This window comes from Polypterus senegalus, chromosome 8 (assembly GCF_016835505.1).
Source record: "Polypterus senegalus isolate Bchr_013 chromosome 8, ASM1683550v1, whole genome shotgun sequence".
Lineage (NCBI taxonomy): Eukaryota > Metazoa > Chordata > Cladistia > Polypteriformes > Polypteridae > Polypterus > Polypterus senegalus.
Genome location: NC_053161.1, coordinates 64,221,948 through 64,240,889, shown reverse-complemented (window position 1 = coordinate 64,240,889; position 18,942 = coordinate 64,221,948). Strand labels below are relative to the sequence as shown.

Here is an 18,942-nt window from a genome sequence, read left to right as displayed (position 1 = left end):
AGATGATCTTCTGCAGTTTATTGTCTTGTACAATTTACTCTTCCTTTACTGCATATTATTATATGTCATTGGAGTATTAAACAGTCTGTAGAGAATGCAGTAAATGACACAATGAGATTCATCAGTTTTTAGAATCCCATAGCAAGAGACCAGCAGGTACCTACTCAGCAAAGTATTTATATGGTTGAGTTTCTTAAAATCATTAGTGCTAATAACATTGCAAACTTAATGTTAAGACTTATCATTAATTTGCAAATGTTTTCCAAACCTATAGTAACTAAAGTAGCAATTTAAATCCATCTTAATCTACTCCCTGCCCCAGTCATGTTTCTTAAAATGGCTATGGTCCTGTGCCAGCCTCAGCAACGGAAAAATGCCGCTAGCCAGAGCATGTTAAATTTACAATATGATAATTCTCTGGAAATTTAGAATTTGAAGATTTATACTTAATTGCTACTACTTCTTCTTCTCCTTCATCTTTCCCCACTTACATGTGAGATCTATGTGCTTGATCAACTTTCTCCAAACAGCTCTGTCCTTCACCTCTGCCAGTCAAGTCTTTTTTCCTTCAAATCTTCTTTTTCTTTATTCAGCTTTGCTTTGGCCTCCTTTGCTTTCTCTTCCCATGTACTTCCATTCCCATCACTCTTTTGACCACATAGTCACTGTCCTTCCTCATTATATATCTGTATGATTTCAACCTACTTTCCTATGCTTCTTTTGATAACTCCACTACTTTTCTGTACCTTTGATTGTCCTTTTTTATTTTCTCATATACAAAGTATAGGTTTATAGGTATATGTATACACTTTACCTTTTATTCATGCAGTTGCAGAGTCTGATTTATTCAACTTTTCTTTTATAATAATTGTTCAATATATTACTCATTTGATTTTATTTGTTATTGATAGTTCTTTAATGTGCATAATATCTTTATATATAATACGCTACCGCAGCTGTCCATTTGTCTATCCAGGATTTTAAATCGCCTGTAGCTCGCAAGCCGTTTGACCTATTGACCTGAACTTTGGTACACATATACTACGTGACACTTACTATCCACTTTCAGAGTGATGATTGACCTCCAAGGTTATTCCTCTTTTTAGTTTTATTTTATTTTATTGTAAAATCGACTCTCAGTAGTGGCCAGCAGGGTGGCGGTGTGTCGCGTGAATACAGGCGCCGTTCTCATCCCTACCCTCTTTGTCGTCACTTCCCCTACCTCTTCATATCTTAAATCATTCTTGAGGTAGATTGAAGACTTAAGTGCCAGCTCAAGTGAAAAAATGAAGAAAAACATACTAAGTAATTGCAACACAAACATTGACTTAATCAGTTTTAATGTGAAAAGATGCAGACGGAAGAAGAGAAGAAGCAGGCTGCTAGGGTGGAGAAAAAAAGAGCTGCTTAGGAAGCAGCAAGTGCATCAACCTGTGAGCACACAAATGGTAAACGTACAGAGAAAGAGCATGAAAACTATAAGTCAAGTGTATTCACTGCACGCTGTCGTGCAGTATGCCGTTACTGGTAAAAATATAATCATTGTCATGTGGTTTACTCCTCATATATCCATCCCCATATCTGAGTATACAAGAAAGTCTAGGGGAAACCACTCACGATTTCTAGTAACTCCACACATTCTTCTCAATATTCTCATTTTTGCCACAACTTCTTCTCCTATGCTCCCTTTTCTGCCAAATATCTCAGCTTCATACATCATTGCTGATCTTACCACTATCTTAAAATTCTTATGTTTAACTTACGCTTTAATTCTTCAGTCACACCTGATACCTTCTTCCAATTGTTCCATCCTCTCTAATGACCAAATTTTTCATCTTGGGCTACCACTGATCCTAGATATATACTTGACTAGATGGTATCATTTTCAGCAGCCAAAGAACAATACAATCCAGCTTCTTAACAAACCCCCAGTGTGGTGGAACACAATATAGGTATATGGTAAATGCACTTCTGCTGTCTTCATAAGTTGTTGGGTGGCATCAGATTTGTACTTAATTTTGGTACGCTATGACAGTTGTTTGTGTGCTGTGCTACACAGTACTGCAGGTGTATACCTGTCCAAAAAACAGAAAATGCATACCAGTCTATTGCAGATACTAGGCAGGCCACTACCACTACAATTTTTACATAATTACTTTGCTTTGTTCATTGATTTCTAATTGAAAGTTGTTTTTTTTTTTGTATTTCATTTCACCTGCATTATTTCCTGTATTCACCCTCTCGGCAAAGGAGCATTGTTATTATCTTCCTGTCTTCAGTTGGCCATCTCTCTATTTAATTCTATGGTCTTCCTTTCTTCAGATATCATCACCTGATCAAGTTTAGGATGTACAGGCATTTATTTTCTTAACTATTTAATCTCACTTGTGTTTTTTCTCACTGTTGGAAAGGCTTCTACATGCCTTACAAGGCAAAAACAGTCTGTTGTCAATCTTTTCTGAAAGAAGGTGTGAAGCACCCAAACACAAACACACCAACACAGTCACACAGGCTTAAATAAATGACTTTTATTACAGACCTTGTAAACACAAGAACAAAACAAGTTGTCTTTTTTCTCTTTCTCCTCCTCTTCTCTCTCTACTACACTGCTCTCCTCCAGTCAAGTCCAGTTCCTCCCAGCTCCGACTTGACTGGACAAGTCAGCGCAGTCTTTTTTACCTGGGAGTGCTTCTGGTGCAACGGCTTTGCCTGTTGGAAGTAATTCTGTGTTTTACAGAAGTCCCAAATAGTAGGAAGTTTAACTCCCTGCAGTGCCCTCTTGTCGCACCCTGGACCCCAGCAGGGCTGCATTACCGGACTATAATTCCTGGTATTCCCTGGTGGTATCTGAATGGACACTGATATCCAGAGTAACTGCCACCTAACGTCCCTTTGGATTAAACGACCCCCCTGTTCTTCCCTTTGATACTGGCCAGGAAAGGTACCATAAGTATAACCGGTTGGGACACGCATCCATCCACCTTGGGCCTCCTGTCTCTCTCTTGGTCGAGATGCCTGTTCATCTACCTGGGGCTTCCTGCCTGAGTAACAATTCTTACCCTGTCTTAGCTGGGATGTTCATCTGTCCAATATGGTAGTTACAAAGATAAGCTCTTCTTTAGAAATGTGTATTTGTCAGAGAAAGAGCAGGAGTACAATTTGTACTTATTAATCTGCTTTTACTCATTTGGTTATTAAAATGTGATGTTATGTTTACTTCACTGTTGTATTTTATTACACTGAAAGACCAAAAATCTCACTATATGATGAAGGTATTGTCAATGGAGTGGTTGTGATTTTCTTTGCATTTTTATGTTCGAGTTTAACAAAGAAGTATTTTATACCCGCTCACAAAATGGCATATTCAGAGAGATTTTTAGAAATACTTGCATGCACATCACATATTTACATCATAAAATTGCTTGTTAATCTGTAAAATTTTTGGGAAACTCACCCTGATTTGATAATATTACTACCAGCCATTGAGTAAGTAATAACCAAGCTAATGCTTATTTTTAGAAAGATCCTTCTTATAATTTATGCATATTCTACATTAATTTATTTAGCAGGTTAGAATAAATGACGCTTGGTGAACAAAACTACAGAATGTTTAATTTTTTTTAATACAACATCATACAAGTTTCCTGGGTTTTATTCATGATAATCCAAATGTTATTGTGCATTATGTGTTATAAGAAATCATTAGAAAGCAAACTGGTGATTGACAATCAACTCTATGAGCAGTAATACAAATGATGGTGCAGCAATTTATGTGATACTAAAGTGATTGCACAAGCTCAACCAACTTACATAAGTCAATGACACATAATATGCATGATGATGAACGTGCTGAAAAAGCCACTAAATTGATAAGGAATGTTTAAGCCCATTTAGACCAATGCAAATGGTTAATTTTGTCTCTCTTTGCTGACATATTGTTCTTCTCTCCTAATCCTAAAACTGCTATAATCTCCATTTACACTTTTTATCTCCACAGATACCTCAAATTAGCTATGCATCTACAGCCCCAGAGCTAAGTGACAACACCAGGTATGACTTTTTCTCCCGAGTTGTTCCTCCTGATTCGTATCAAGCACAAGCCATGGTTGATATTGTCACCTCTTTGGGATGGAACTATGTGTCAACACTGGCCTCGGAGGGAAATTACGGAGAGAGTGGTGTGGAGGCATTTGTACAGCTCTCAAGGGAGTACGGTAAGTGACCATTTAACAGGGTTTGCATTTATCCGAGCTTCACCACTTGCCCCCAGACAGAATACCATAGTCCCCCCATGGAATAATTAGCAGGTACTCAGTGTACGAGCCCCTGTGCTGGATACTGAAGCTACACGCTTCTGCAAAATGATGCTGGATAAAGATGTCACTTTTTGGTGCTCTTTTGCTGTAGTGCAAGGCTGTTAAAAGCAGAACTGTCAGATGTCTGCCTAAGGGATGGGAAAAGATCAGTGGGCAAATGTAGCTATGAAATTTTAACTTTGGCATATTAGCACAATGACATTTTCTCTTTCTTTACTTTGGACTGAGCTCTGTCTATTTCTGCCTATAACCAAGACATTAGCTGAATGTTTGCTTGACATCTTTGACTTTTTTGGAGATTAATGTGCTGCTTTTTGATAGTTATATGACACACATTCATTCACACAGTAATATGGTGATATGTGGATTTACATTGTGTTCAGTATATTGTGGTGGATAATTATGAATAATTCATATGGGCTAGAAAAGTTGAGCTTTATGAAGTGCTAAGTTAACTGTGTCTACTTTGACTGTATCCTCACCATAGTAAACCTCTTTATTTTAATTTATTGCAAACTGGTACATACCAGTAGACTGTTTATCTTTGAAACAAATAATGAATGTTAAGAACTGCAAAATGCAGCCAGGAATAAAATGATGTTTAGAAACTATCAAATGAGGATGAGGCAGAATGCCAGTGCAGTGATAAATTTAAAACATTCTTGTGCCTTCCTGAGAATTTCTATTATAGCACTCTGCATTTCAAGAGAAGCTCATGAGACCAAAACATGAGCCCAGGAAAGCAGCTGCCTATGAAAACCACTTAGTTATCTCATAATCACCATTTACTTTTTCAGATATTTCTTATTTTATGACATATGAAACACTTTCTAATATAACCTCAAAATAGACAGAAGCACACAAGTTTTTTTTTTTGTTTTGTTTTTTTTTTTCTTCTTTTACACTTTTTGAGCTAAACACTTAACCTTGGCAGAGAATTAATTTTTAATTCTGTCTCAGTCAGAAGATATACAACATGAGGATAAAAACCTAGAAAAATGCAACCATGTGTACTGACTGCATTTATTTCGCATCTAGGAGCATGAATGGATTGGCTGAACATCTGTTAAGAAACCACCTATTACTCAGAAAAATGTTTTTTGACATGTTGAAAGCTGCATTTTCACGCAAGGTTTTTTAAATGATTGAATGCTTGTTTCTTGATTATGTCTTGTCAGAGATCTTTTTCCAGTTGTGAAAGGAGATTTAATTTGAGGGAAAAAAAAGGCATGTAAATATATGGAGTATATGTGTAATATATAGATTTATTGTGTATATAAAGAGAGAGCAAAAGTTTTCATTTCTATCTATCTATCTATCTATCTATCTATCTATCTATCTATCTATCTATCTATCTATCTATCTATCATGTGTATAATAAATTACTGTATGTTAAGTGCATAGTACTTCAAGATCTGGCTCCATCTTAAGCTGACTATGTCCCACATTAATATATTTGACTTTTCAAAATTTTCATAAAATAAAGACAAAAGTATTTTAATATTGTGCAATACTTTTCTTACAATTAATGTAAAATAAATTTGTGTCACTAATTAAAATTAGAACAAACGAAAGATGGTTTTCTTTAATATCACATGTAAAGAACTCGGGTTTATCCTGATGTCAGTTTGCTGAATTAAAATTAGTTCTGTATTTGTATTACAGCATGGATCTTAATTAATTTACACAAGTGCTGTCTCTTTTTGCTCACTCAACTATAGCATCAGGTGGCTTTAACATTAGAAAGAATTTCAGACAAAAAGATACTGATCACAATTGTTGACACATTATACATTTTTTAGGCATATATATATATATAAAACACACAGGTTACAAAACCTTGACAAATTTACAAAAGTACTGGCCATGTTCTAGTCCACTTTACAGTATCTAAGCGAGTATCACAATGAAGTACAAGTCTGTGTTGTAGTTGAACAGCTGATGGCAGTGTTGTGATTTCATCATCTTTAGGTAGAAATACAGAAAAAATATGAAAAACTACAATGGACATCACTTTAAAGGCTGCACCATTCTACTCTTTGCTTTGTCCTGTTCTAGATATGGCTACATAATTCTTGAGTAAGGAAGCATAAGATGCCAAGTACTGGTTTTTGTTGCATGTGACTTCAAGAAGCTAGAGCATGTGCTATTTAAGCTTTATTTAAGCTAAGCAGCCCATAGTATTGACACACACAGAACACAAGAGATATCAGTTCCATCTTTTAGAATATCAATACAGGTCTTCTCTTGTTGAGAGAAATGTAAATAGCACCCCTGGATAGGATAAATCAATGGTGGTTGAATTAGGTTAAATGTGTGCTGTGTTAACAAGGTAAACAAACTGCATATTCACCTTCCTAAGGTATGCGTTCATGATGGGATAAAAGGGCACAGCATTTGAAGATAGATGGTATTGAGGACTGGAAATGAACATGTTTATTATTATTGTAGTTGCTATTATTGAACATATGCATTCACTAAAAAGAACATTAACAAAAATAGGTACGTTTTCAGGCATGGAGAATGAAATTTAAGTAAAATGATAGAACTTTAGTATTGCAGTTAGTCCAAGGACTAAGTATCATGTTAAAAGCATTGCTTAATAACCAAATGGCATATAAAGTTGATGGGAGGACATTTTTGGAACATGTTCTCGTTTTTAAAATGGATAGAACTTCTTTCACAAAACCATAAATTGCAGTGCAGTGTCTAAAAATGAATATCTAAAATGAAAATAACACATAATAAGAGTTATTATAAACAGTGTGAAGGATGGCCGGCCATTTATCCCGGCCAATACCCCCAAGCCGCCAGGTGGAGCCCTCCTTGCAGCATGGAGGTCCCCAGAAGACCAGCAGGGCATCATGGACAATGGAGTTTTTATGCAAAGCCCTGCTGGATGCCGTGGGGGCCACAGGAGGGAGCTGCAGGTAGGACCGAGGGCTTCTTCGTGCCCTGTGACCCGGAGGTTCGTCATAGGAAGAGCGACGGACTTCCGGGTTGAAGAAAAGAACTTTTACCTGACCCGGAGGTGATTGAGGATCACATGGACTGGGGATTGAGAACACTTCCGGGTCAGGGATTATAAAAGGACTGTGGGAGCTCCCAGACGGAGAGCTGAGCTGGGTGGAAGGGTGGCAACGCGTCTGGGAGCTGGAGGATTGTGTATTATTGATTTATTGTGTATTATTGGTTATTTAATGAGTATTGTGGAGGAGATTGTGCTTTGGGCACTGTGGCGACAAAATAAAGTAAACTTGAGGACTTTTACCTGGTGTCTGGAGTCGTGGACAGGGGTTCAAGGGAAAAAAAGAGCGCCCCCTATCGTTCACAACAGACAAACTATGAAACATTATAAATAAATATTTTTATTTCATAGATTTAATTGTTTTTCTCAAAATAAAAGCTTTTGAAAGCATAGCTGTTCAGGGCCCACTTTTATTAGTTAATATAGCAGTGAGTTCCTTGTTTAGCACTACATTCAGCAGAATGCACAGTTCTTATGCATCAAACCCATTAATAACTTCTTTCTCAAATTTTTAAAGAACTTTATTACAAAAACCTGATAAAAATAACCAATGTAATTAAGCTGTTTAACTTAATTTGTCTCTCTCACATTTTCTGATGTCAGTTACAAATTACACTAACCTGGCCATCTTTCATAACTGTCGCAGTAACAACTTTAACCCCACCAACCATAACAGAGTTAAAGCTTGTTGCAGGATATCAACTGTGTATTCCACATAAAGAAATATCTAATCGATTAAAAACGCTATAGCAATTACTCTTCTTGTCCACTTGTTCTGCAAAATACTCAGTAAATGAAGAGTCTTGTTACAAATGAACTCCAACATGGACGTCCTTTCTTTACACCAGCTGGTGGAGTCCCATACATTTTTGTTTAATGCAACATGTGTGGAACCTGACCCGGACACAGACTGGCGGACACGTTAAAATCACCCCACACACATTTATTATACAAAGTCATATTTACAAAAGTGCTCCACAGTCCCCAAAAGACCCCTAAGTCCTGGCCACAAACACAATGCCTTACTTCTTCAGGCCGCCTCCTTGCCTTCTCCAGAGACCTCATCCTGCTTCCACCCCACTCAAGTCCTAAATGAAGGGAGGCGGCCCCTTTTATAGTCACCCGGATGTGCTCCACGTTCTCTCCAGCAATCTTCCACCGGCACTCCCCTGTGTGGCGGAAGTACCGGCTGTGCTCCCGGAAGCACTCCGGGTGTCTCCGATCCTCTTCCCCCCAGCACTTCCGGGTGTGATGGAAGTGCTGAGGTCCAGGGTCCCCAAGGCATTGGCGCGCCCCCTGGCGGTGACCACGAGCCCCTACAGGGTTGAGCTTCAAAGCTCTGTACCCATGGCCACCAAAGGCACCAGGGTGATCACCCCCACATGGTCTGAGGGAGGTGTAATCACTCCTCCGGTCCTCCAAGGCGTCCTGGCCAAGTCGCCCCCCGAGCCATCTGCGACACATGGCAGACTGAAGAGATCTAATAGCTTACTTTAATTAGCTTGGTTCATTTATGTGTATGGTGGTATAATAATATAAAGTTAAATGTTATATATGAGCTTATTTTCTAATATAAATGTGCTGGTGCAAATGTCAGAATATACTAGTTTAACTGGCATACGGTTTCAAGCACTTTTTTTACATTTACATTTATTCGCTTGGCAGCCCATTACAGCAATGCAGTTCTACACAGGAAAAGAGTCTGGATAGAGACTTGATACCACATAGATGTGGCATCACCAGATACTCTTCCTTGGCAGACCTGAGTGGGAGAGAAGAGCCATAGCACCTCACCAGTGTCTCCATATACACAGATGATGACCCACTGACTACTCTGTATGCAAGCACCAGGGATCTGAACTTCATGTATGCTGCTACAGGGAGCCAATGCAGGACATGAGCAGAGGAGTGACATGTGCCCATCTTGGCTGGTTAAATACAAGACGGGCCTCTGCATTCTAGACTCTCTGCTGTGGCTTGATATCACATGTGGTTTCTTATGCCAGAAGGGAGTTGCAGTAGTCCAGACATGACAAGACCAGAGCCTTAACCAGAGATTGTGCTACTTACACGGTTAGATAAGGTCTGATCTTGTGGATGTTGTGCAGACACTTACACACTCCTAATAAAAAATATGCTTTTATATTCATGTTACATATTTCTTTAAAATGCAGGATATAAAAATCAATTGATAATATACAAATATACTAAACATCATGTTAAGAAAAATGGCTCTTGGAGTTACCCTTTAAATGAACGTTTTATGTTGCTGTCTGTTGCAAGCATGAACAGTCACAGTAGCACATGCTTACTCAAAAATTGAGCTCAACAGTCATCATAAAAAATGCAGAAATTGAGTGGTATTTATTCATTCTCTCAATTTCAAATTCATTTTGATAAATTCTACATCTTTTAGCTCTTCTCACTGGTGTGATGTTGGTTCTCAGGTTAAAAAACTTGCTTGTATGTTTTCACTGAATATATATTCAGAACTAACATTTAACTGTGTCGTGTTTCATAATCTGTCTCCTAGACAGTATTGCACAAGCAGATATACTTTTGTAAAGCAGTTTTTTTTTTGACACACATCTAGTTGCTGTGAACTTGGTAGGTTATTGGTATGATGTTTAATGCCTCTCCAGGGATCTAGTTTTAATTTCTGGCATGGTTTCTGTCTGTATGGAGTTTGTACATTCTGTCCATGTCCAATTATGTTTCTTCAGTAATCCCCTTCTACATCTCAAATTTGTAAAGGTTAAGTTAATTGGAACATTTATATTAGCCAAATATGAGTGAATATACCTTTTGATTGGCTGGCAACACATCTAGGGCTGTTTTCAGTCTTACTTGGGTGCTTCTGGAATAGCCTTCCACATCATTCACTGGAAAAGTGGATTCACAAAATAGTTGAACAGCATTACAAAATTACAACTGAAGCATATCTGCATATTGATAAGATTTAACAACTGCTTCGTGTGCTGCATTTTGTATGTCTGGTTTGAACAAGCATTGAAATAAGCAATGAAAAGCAGTATAAGAATTAATACTATATACGTTTATTGTTATCTGTAATATGCAGTATGTGTTGTATGTATATATATACCCTGAAAAAGACATTGTTTAAATGGTGTTAGTGCTATAAAATGTACTTGATTTCTTGTGTCTTATGAGCCCAGACCTTATAAAGATATGATGTGTGAAAACATACTCAGACTCTATTTACTTTCAATAAAATGAGCATTTCACTTCATGTACTGTTTGTAATCAGCTCTCTAAGAAAGCCAAAATGTGAGTTAACTCCTGGAACAAGATAAGAATCAAATTTAGTGCATTCTTTTACAGCTCATATTATAAATGTGCTCATTTACTCGAGCCCTAGGCTTTATATGGGCTGCTGCTGGTATAAGAGAATCTACTTTTTTAAATGTCTGCCAAAGAAAATTGTACCAGCTAATGTCTGGTTATGAATTTGAATGAGAAGAGATGTGCAATAGAGAGTGTAGATCTGCTTTGACACAATGCAAATGACCCATTGAAACACAACTCAAACCTCACAGCTCCTGGTATTCTGCAGCCTTCACTAAACGTCCTTAGCCTTGTCTTCCTGAGTAGTCTTGAATATAACCATTGCTGAATGTAGATCAGTTATCATTCAAAAGAAAGTGAAAAGAAGAAGCAGGAATTTCTCTGACATAACAAAGTCACTGGCGTAATTGCTTGAACACTCCTTGCTGCTCTCCCAGCATTGGCTCTGCAGGATGTGTTCTTCAACTTAATCCATGTTACGTTTATTGCAGTGCCTCATTGCAGTAACATTTTTCTTTATTGTTATCATTTTCTTCTGGTCATTTTCCTTTGTCTTGTTCACATTTTATTTAGGGTTTTTATTTGTCTTCATCCCATACCATCAGTTGTGTTCTGTGCTACCTGAGCGGTCTGTTTAAGAAGGACACATGCCAAAAGCCACTTGCCATACTTTCAGGTATGGTGTTGTCGTTTCTTGTATTTAACTGCAAGGTCTGTTTTTAGTTTTAATGATGGAGTAGTTTATCTTTATCCCTTTATCTGAATGAAAAATTATTCAGAATAATTTGACTTTTGCTTTGTTTTTTGGTTTTACCTTTTGTATTACCATTCTGGTTTTAATTTCTGTCTTTTCTTAATTTTATGTTCCTTGTAATTTTTTACATATTTTGATTAGAAGTAATATTTTTGTGGCTTGTTAATGGTGTTGAAAGTTTTTTTTTTATCAGGTTTGGTCTTCCAGTTGGAAGGTAAAGGGCAATATTGGTGTTTTTTACAAGCATATTTGCCACATCAAATTGTGAAGCATATTTTATACATTTTACAAAATAACTGGTCTCACTTAAAAAAATAAAATATATGTAAATATATATTACTACCTATAGTATATGAATAAATGTTACAATCTTCCTATATAATACGCTACCGTGGCTGTTCATTTGTCTGTCCAGGATTTTAAATCACCTGTAGCTTGCAAACCGTTTCATCTATTGACTTGAAATTTGGTGCACATATATTATGTGACGTCTACTATCCGCTTTTGGGGTGATGATTTTTATTACTCTTTTTATTTTTATTTTATTTTATTGTAGAATCAACTCTTGGCAGCACGCCGCTGAGCGGCGCATGTGCATGTGCGCCGTTCTCATTCCCTACCACCGTCGCTAATCATTCTTGAGGCAGATTGAAGACTTAAGTGCCAGCTTAAGTAAAAAATTAAAGAAAACATACTAAGTAATTGCAACATAAAAACTAAGTTAATCAGTTTTAACGCAAAAAGATGCAGACGAAAGAAGAGGAGCAGCGGGCCGTGAGGGTGGAGAAAAGAAGAGCTGCTCAGGAAGCAAGAAGCGCATCAACCTCTGAGCAAATGAATGCTAAACAGAGACAGAGAAAGAGGATAAAAACTAGGAATACTCATGTCAAGTGTATTCACTGCACATTATCGTGCAGTACACTGTTACTGATAGGTTATAAAATACTTCAGGGATAAATATACATCACCATTTTGCAGTATACTGACACATATTGTAAAATATGTAAATCAATGCCATTTTTCTAAACTGGACTATACTTTTCAAAAATATATTTCTTAATATATTTTAAAATTATATGAATTCAGAAAACTAAAGTGTTTTTTAATATGCTATACATTCTAGTTTTACTATGTAACATATTTTATAGTTTATTTTTCCAAGATACATGTCATTTTTGTATGTTGTAGTATAGCTTAATTTTATATTAAGGGAACTACATGGTTCCTTTTATTTCAGATATAATCCTAAAAATCTATATTTGAACCATATGTAAGTTACATTATATTGAAAGATACAAATCCACATATCTTTTGGATTTATTTCAATATATTTCATTTTCATAAAGGCCACTGTTGTCTTTTATATTGGAGCTAATGAGTACCAGGGTTCCATTTTGAAAAAAAGCCTTAAAACTTACTGAAGATGTCCACATTGAAATAACAAAGGATTCAAGTCAAGAAAATGTGCCTTCTGTACTTCCGAGGCATGCTTGTAACAACAAAAGTAAAATTTTAAAAATACATTTTATTGCAGATTCTTGGTATTATTTTCTCGAGGTAAGGATATATTTCTTGCTCACTTGTTTGCTCGTAGCAGCCATTGTGGGTGGAGTGAAGACAACCCTTCATATCCAAGATCTTTGATACCCTGAGCCTGCCAAAGTTCAAGGGTGCCTTTAGCTGTTATTTTCTGTATTATCATCTGTGCGTGATAATCTATTGTATGTCCTTCTTGCAACTGAAACAGTTAAGCATATTTCCTTGTAACTTATAAGGGACTCAACCTTGTGCTTGTGGTCACCTGAAAAGAATCAGTGGGCCTCATATGTGCTTAGTATGTGTGTACATAAATGCAAGGACATCTTCAAACAGCTACTGAGGTCTAGCTAAGCAGTAAGTAGCAGGGATTACAGTAGAAGATGTGAAGATCTGCCGCATCAATAAAAGAACAGTGTTGTATGGTGATTGCTGGTTTACCCTGGAGAAAGAATTTTCATTTATAATGTTTACTTAGTGGGTAAGGTACTCTGTGATTGTGCTTGTGATCAAAATGTAAGCAATGATAGCATAACCTTATCTAAGGCAAGGAGGATATTAGTCCTTTCATCAATTTTCATCCATCCATCACAAAACATGGAGCAACCCTGGAGACAGTCCTAGTAGCATGATATTAAGGAAAAATACATAAAAGTGCAAAGAACAAACAAACAGGTTTAAAATTTGATTTGGTGTGTTATAAGGACCTACAAACTCAAAAGAAATATACCACATAAAGACCATTTCTGAATGTGAATTCTAAGTATGATTGAGGCAGTAATTCTAAATTGAATAGGTTCATTTTTCTCTCTTTTTATATGTAGTCGAGCAAGCTAGCGATACATACTGATACATCTTTATTTTAAAACTAGCTTATTTATTTTTAATTTTCTTTTGATTTCTGAGTCAGAGCTTCAAGGCTCTGTCATACAATGTTTCGCCTTATTCCATACAGAAAAAGTAATCCCTTGATACATATCTGCCAAAGCTCTTGCACCCTTCAGTGAATTGACAGAAAGGCTGATTTCTTGGCAGATCTTTTTTTTTTTTTGCAGCTTTTTGCTCCTTTTTGGCAATTCATCTTAAATGTATGAAGTAGTGCATCATGTGTGTCTGACTGTATCAGAGATTCATATAATGACAGTGAATCTTAACCGCATATAATAAAAGGTACAGCATTCCCAAATTTTAACTGTCTTTTCAGAACATACAGTGCATCAGTTTATATGTGTTATATGTCTGCAGCTGTGTATGTATATAAAATATTTTACTGCATGAAATAAATTATTCAAGACAAATGTCAATGAGCAGCATAGGAATTTAAAGAGACTGGAGCAACTGAATTGGAACACAAAACTAAAGGACTTGGCCTCGGATTGAGCAAAACTAATGAGAAAACCTGTTCTTTCCTTTATGGGTGGTAACCGTATATCACGAAGAGTCTAATTATATCCCAGACATCCATCTGAAACAGCAGGAGTTGAATTGAGCTCTCTGAAATTGATCAAACCTACTGGTTGAATGCCCCCATCTTGCTTATATTCCTTTTCAAAAGTAACCTGGCACAACTGAAACTGCTCCTTCACTTTCTGTCAATGCAAGGGACTCTTTAAGTGAATATTACATTTTTCTATTTAACACTAATTAATTATGTAATGTGTAAATAATTAAAGGTCACACAAGCAGAGTTGCACAAATTTGTCTTGAATAAAATAAATCCCATAATTCCAACTTTTCAGGATGCTTTACTCTGCTTGACAACACACTATAAATGTATACCCCTGCCCCAAAATTATTAGTTAGCAATGAAGAATACACAGTAGACCAGAGCTTGTTAAGTTCAGTCCTGGAAGGGTTTCTCACAGTCATGTTGATAACACAACTTATTATTTAATTTTATGGAATTAATTCTCCTATGTCAGACCATTCTTACCGCTTTTTCCTTTTGAAGAAAATCATCCAAGTGATTGGTGCCCTAGAGCAGAATAATAGTTCTTTTTTCTCTTCAGTTTCTTTTTAAATATTTTATTAATAAAGATCTGGCATAATGAACATACACAAGTATAAATGGGATTAAGTTTGCTGGTGAAGTGCTCATTCCTTTGTTATTTTCACTCCATTGTTAATTGGTAGGTTGGTTCAGAAAACAAGAAACAATTAAAAATGGTGAATGCAGGTGTTTAAGACTTTAACATCTTAAGTAAGTTAACCAAAATTAAGTGCAAGATTTGTAGTGGGGTAGACAGTAAGACTTTAGGGACCTTCAAAGCTAGATGTGATGTTATCTTAGAAGAATTAGGTGGATAGGACTGGCAACCTTTGTTAGGCTTAATGGCATGGTCTCGTCTAGATTGTTCTGATGTTCTTGTTTGAGCAATAATAGGTTTACCAGAAAAAATTGGCTTATGATTCAAAAAAAGGATTTCAAAAAAACTGCAGCCCTCCACATCCAGACTTGAAAAGTCCTGCAGGAGTGTAATCAAACTGTCCTGCCTCTGGCAAAGTATTTTAATTTTAAATTTTATTTCTTTTGACGACTGTCTCTTGTGCCGTCAATCCACTGCAGCTTAACCCAGCTGCCAAGGCATCTTTTCCCATCATGGTGTGGTGTCCAGATCCATCATCTGTTGCTAACTGCAGCATTGTGTTTACATAACTCCACTTCACCATGTCTTCATCTGAGGTGTGGGTAAGAAAAACCTTTGCTAAACCTATCATGAGTATTTCTTGTTTTCTGATTTGATTCTTTGGGTTCCTGACTTTCATTTTGTCCTTCTGACCTCGATTTTCATCTTGCTGTTTGGCTTTGTTGTTTCGACTCTTATTGATCTCCTGGTTTTGACCCTTTTCTGTTTCATGTATCTCTCCTGGTTTGCTCTTTAAACAATCTTGTCTGTTTCCCATCACAACACAAACCTACGTGCTTGTTTAAACTGAGGCGCCATTTTTTATACTGCAGTGATCCTTCAGCCATAATATTAATTTTAGATGATGTACATTGTTAATTTAAAATAATAATAGTGTCTTGTGTAAGAATAAAAATAATATTAGCACTTGAGAATATATTTAGAAATTGTAAAAGAATAAAGGTAAAGCTAATTTCTCAGGGTGCTCTGGAAACCTAAAACTGTATCTGAGAAAAGAAAAAAGTAGATAGGATTCCACTTTACAAAGCGTTTTGTCTATTTTGCATTATACTGTAAAAAGTTGGGGATTTATGTCAGAATTGCCTATCACACAATTATGGAAATTAAAACTTGACATAACCATACTCAGTAATACCATAGTATACATCTAGAAGAGAAGAATCATAGAATGCATATTCTCTGATATGAGCACAGACAAAGCAAAAAAAATAAAGCTTGATAGATCTCCTCTTATCTGTAAAAGATGTAAGATATTTGTTTGAATGCCACATTGAACCCATGTAAGTTTGTGCTAAGGAGGACTGTGTAATATAAAACCCTATAGGGCGCCAAAATTTCACCTATACATGCATTTATGTAGACATATTTATTTCCACTGTAACCAGAGCATCCACAAAGTTTAGGTGCAAGACAGGAACCAACTTGGTTGAGACCTACAATGCTGGTATTGTAGACATACAATATTGATGAAAAATATTTAGATGGCATACATCTGTATTGTATTTGTGATAAGGTAAAAAGTGATTTATGATATACACTACTCAAAACAAAGTAATACCTTTATTAACCAATACAAAAAAATGAATAATAAACACAAATAGCTACTGTATGCCCTCCCTGACGGATGAGGTGATTGGTCCCTTTCTGTCCTTCATTCCCCACACTCCACTTTGTTTCTCTCTCTTGAAATACCTGTCTGCACTACCTCCCTATGGCTGAGCCTTTGCACAGACCTTCTTTGAATTTAATGCTCAATGACGGGGATTGTTTCCTGATTTGGTGGAATGTAATTTTATTCTAGAGAGGTGGACAAAAGAAGGTTAATACTGTTAATAAAGCTTTGTCTTAATCATAACCTGCATGTCTTTTTCCATCTGAACAACTGTAAACCTACTTTGCTCAACCCTGCATGTTTAGATATTTTTTTAAATGCTACTAAAGAAATATTTCAGTGCACATATTCAAAATATAGTGAAAAGAGTAAAGATTTTAATTTATAAATACAAACATTGTGTTAAGGCCCAATGATAGACTGACAAGCTGTCCAGGGTTAGTTTCTACCTAGTGTTCCTTACCACCAAGATAGGCTGTGGGCCCCAGTGACCAAGAATTCAGTTAGTAAGGTCTGAGAGTGTTATGTTCCATTATGTTATGTGATTTTTCATTATGATATATTTATTTAGGCTTTACATAACATGATGTACATGTTACAAGGAAGGGCAAACACTTTTTATTGGATTGGCAATCTGATATCCATTAAGCCATATAATGAGTCCCCTCACTTCATTGTGCTGTTTGTTTAGTGTGTTTACTTTTATTATTTATTTAGCCTTCTTAGACCTGCCTTTCCACAGATGAGTTGTTTGATGAAGGCTAAGCAGAGTAAAGTTGGTCTTGTAATCGCACAGACAATACAAATCTGTGTTGATAATTTGAAGAAACTCCTACATTTTAACCATACTTAGTTCACTTTAATGCAGAAACTGGTGATTAAGGACTAAAAATGGTTGACAATGATTGAGTTTTATTTTATTCCTTTCACTGACCATGATGGTAAACAGCATAATGGTAGGACATCTCTGAGCCACTACCAGAGAGGCATAAAGTGTCTACTGAAATTTATGTCAAAAGAAGGGAAAAACCCTGCAATCAGTATGAGGCTGCAGCCACTTAAGAAATGGTTTTGCTGACATAACCGATGTTTAGTTGCCAGTCATCTGACCATAGAAATAAATGACTTCATATGCAGCTTTGACCAAATGGCCAAAAGTAAGGATGACAGTGAAAAGTCACATTCAGTCCACAAAACAAAAACAGGGGCTCATTTGTCACATAGATCTACAATACCTATACAAACACCAAGTGGATACAAGATATGAACAGCTATAACACATGAAATGCATGAAAACAATATACCCATAAATCTCCTGAATTGACGAAGTTTAATTAATAAGCTGGGTATCAGTATGAAAAAATTAGTGAAAAAATGAAATATATGACACGTTTGAATGATACCAAGCAGGAAATGACACTTAATAGTCAAACGTCAGTTCAGCCAAAGTGTGAGTTTTACAGATGCTTCACTGAGCCTCTCTTTGGAATGCACTTTCTAAATGTATATCTGACAACAGCACATCAGTCTCTGTTGAATGACACTGGTAGTGGCTCAGAGATGTCCTACCATTACTCTGTTTACCATCATGGGCGGTGAAAGAAATGATAAAACTCAATCAGTGTCAACCATTTTGGACCATGCCTGTTATCATCAAAAAGGTTAGACTTGTATGTGCTCAAAGAGCCAATGGCAACATGTCTGGACCTTCCTTTAGAGCTTAGCACTAGTTCTGTACTTTCTATCAGGACATTTCCTGGATTTAACTTCTCCTCTATAGCAGAACTCCTACTGTAGAGGTTGAGGCAGGGCCAAAAGACTTGAGTGAGTTACCATGCATAACAAATTTGTGCATAGAAAATACATTGATAACAGTAAGATCTTAAACTCTAAAGTTTGGTTAATACATAAGTATTCTAAGGCACAGGAATGCAAGGTTAATCGTATGCATTGTTGGTGACACATCGACAGCAAAGAGAGCAGAGCTGCCTAGTGGGCCGTGCACCAAAATACTCATTCTATATGCTGAAGCCCAATGAAGCTACCAGTGGGTATGTACTGCTAAACTGATAGGGCTAACATTCCATCTCCATGCTTTTTCTGTGAGACAGCATGGTCTTATCATTGAGGGCTAAAGCCTATCAAGTAAATGTTATACTTGTAGCAAAAGCTACCCTTAACTATAGCGGAATGGATTTCCCACATTTGGACCAACATACTGCCCGCTTCATGTTCCCAGAACA

General features: G+C 36.6%; 1 protein-coding gene across 4 annotated transcripts in view; it reads left to right on the top strand.

Moving 5' to 3' along the window:
• LOC120533985 (metabotropic glutamate receptor 8) overlaps positions 1 to 18,942 on the top strand; it is a 1,059,754-nt gene that overhangs the window by 270,055 nt on the left and 770,757 nt on the right. For all 4 annotated transcript variants that reach the window (XM_039761168.1, XM_039761170.1, XM_039761169.1 and 1 more), the window contains exon 3: positions 3,998 to 4,214. In XM_039761168.1, the coding sequence (XP_039617102.1) occupies positions 3,998 to 4,214 (217 nt within the window). The remainder of the gene's footprint in view (positions 1 to 3,997; positions 4,215 to 18,942) is intronic.